This window comes from Sinocyclocheilus anshuiensis, unplaced genomic scaffold (genome assembly GCF_001515605.1).
Source record: "Sinocyclocheilus anshuiensis isolate Anshui unplaced genomic scaffold, SAMN03320099.WGS_v1.1 scaffold579, whole genome shotgun sequence".
Classification (NCBI taxonomy): Eukaryota; Metazoa; Chordata; class Actinopteri; order Cypriniformes; family Cyprinidae; genus Sinocyclocheilus; species Sinocyclocheilus anshuiensis.
Window position 1 is genome coordinate 1,389,704 of NW_015551075.1, and position 1,436 is coordinate 1,391,139.

General features: G+C 38.0%; 1 protein-coding gene across 1 annotated transcript in view; it reads right to left on the minus strand.

Annotated features, from left to right (window-relative positions):
- Nucleotides 1-762, minus strand: part of LOC107662323 (LDLR chaperone MESD-like) — a 2,882-nt gene extending 2,120 nt beyond the window's left edge. The window contains exon 1 of the mRNA XM_016452309.1: nt 583-762. Coding sequence (XP_016307795.1) covers nt 583-735 — 153 coding nt within the window. The 5' untranslated portion in view covers nt 736-762. The remainder of the gene's footprint in view (nt 1-582) is intronic.
- Nucleotides 763-1,436: the final 674 nt, after the last annotated feature.

Consider the following 1,436-nt stretch of genomic DNA (forward strand, 5'->3'; position numbering starts at 1 on the left):
TCTGTCTGTCTGTCTGTCTGTCTGTCTGTCTGTCTGTCTGTCTGTCTGTCTGTCTGTCTGTCTGTCTGTCTGTCTGTCTGTCTGTCTGTCTGTCTGTCTGTCTGTCTGTCTGTCTGTCTGTCTGTCTGTCTGTCTGTCTGTCTGTCTGTCTATCGGTCGGTCGGTCCGTCCGTTCATCTATCATCTATTGTATGCCATATACATGCAAAATAAGGCAATTTAATACAAGAATAAGACATTTGACACTACTTCATGTGTACATACAGAACTAAACATAACAATAAGAAGATCTGACAGTGTGAGATACACTTTATGTTACCATAAACCGTTTTCGTCAAAATACTAGTTATGACACTACTGTTACTACAAATGAAGCGTAGAGTTCACATTAACATCCAAACGCATCAAACAGCAAACCAAATGGCATAATTCATTCTGAAAATTCGTTTGAACGAGATCCCATATTCGCTTGCTGTGGTTCTGCAGTAGTTACTTCAGTACTTCGGCGGTTACCATGGTATTTTATTGTGAGAGGCACCGGACCGAGTGACTGCAGCAGTGTGTTGTTCAGTTCGTTCATACCTCCCACTCCTCCAGCAGTCTGGCCATATCCGCCTCATTATAATCCCGTATGTCCTTCTTCTTCTTCGGTTTAGTGTCTGTACAATGAACCGATGTGAATAATATGAGACAAAACAATACTGATGCAGTCCTGCAGCTGACGGGTGACGCCATCTTTAAACCTGGAGCTCGCTGATTGGTTGAAATCTTTCCGCTGGGCACGGGTTTAAGGAAGGGGGCGTGTCGACGTGATCACGTGTTCTACTTCTCGGAGGTTTTTAAGTTTATTTGTTGCACAATCATATTAAATCATTACATTACGAAAATAAACACAAAGTGTAATAATATAAACATGACGCATCAAATGCAAAATAATGCAAAAGAAGAATTTCTGATGCAATGCATGTTTTTGGTTATTTCCTACCTTGCAAGAAAAGATGTATGGGGGGCCAAACACACAATATAAAGAAAGTTATTGAGTGTGCATGGTAAATAAACACCACATTTGAAAAGCTTTAGTGGTTTTTGCTTCAGTTTCAGTTTTTGCATCTCTGAAATAGGTTAGTTTCAATGCATATCTTGAGCTCAGTATAACTGGTAGATGTGCAATACACTTACATAATAAAATAACAACATGTACTAACATAACAACTCTATTTTTGAAAGCTGTTTCAAATGATCTACAATTAATTAACATTTAGGGGGAAAATGCTGACATGCACAATAGCCTAATACAAGACTTTTATGCTTGACTGATTATTCTGAAGAAAATTAAAAGTACTCTTGTTTAATTAATTTACCTATATATATATATGTGTGTGTGTGTGTGTGTGTGTGTGTGTGTGTGTGTGTGTGTTATTATTATTATTATTATT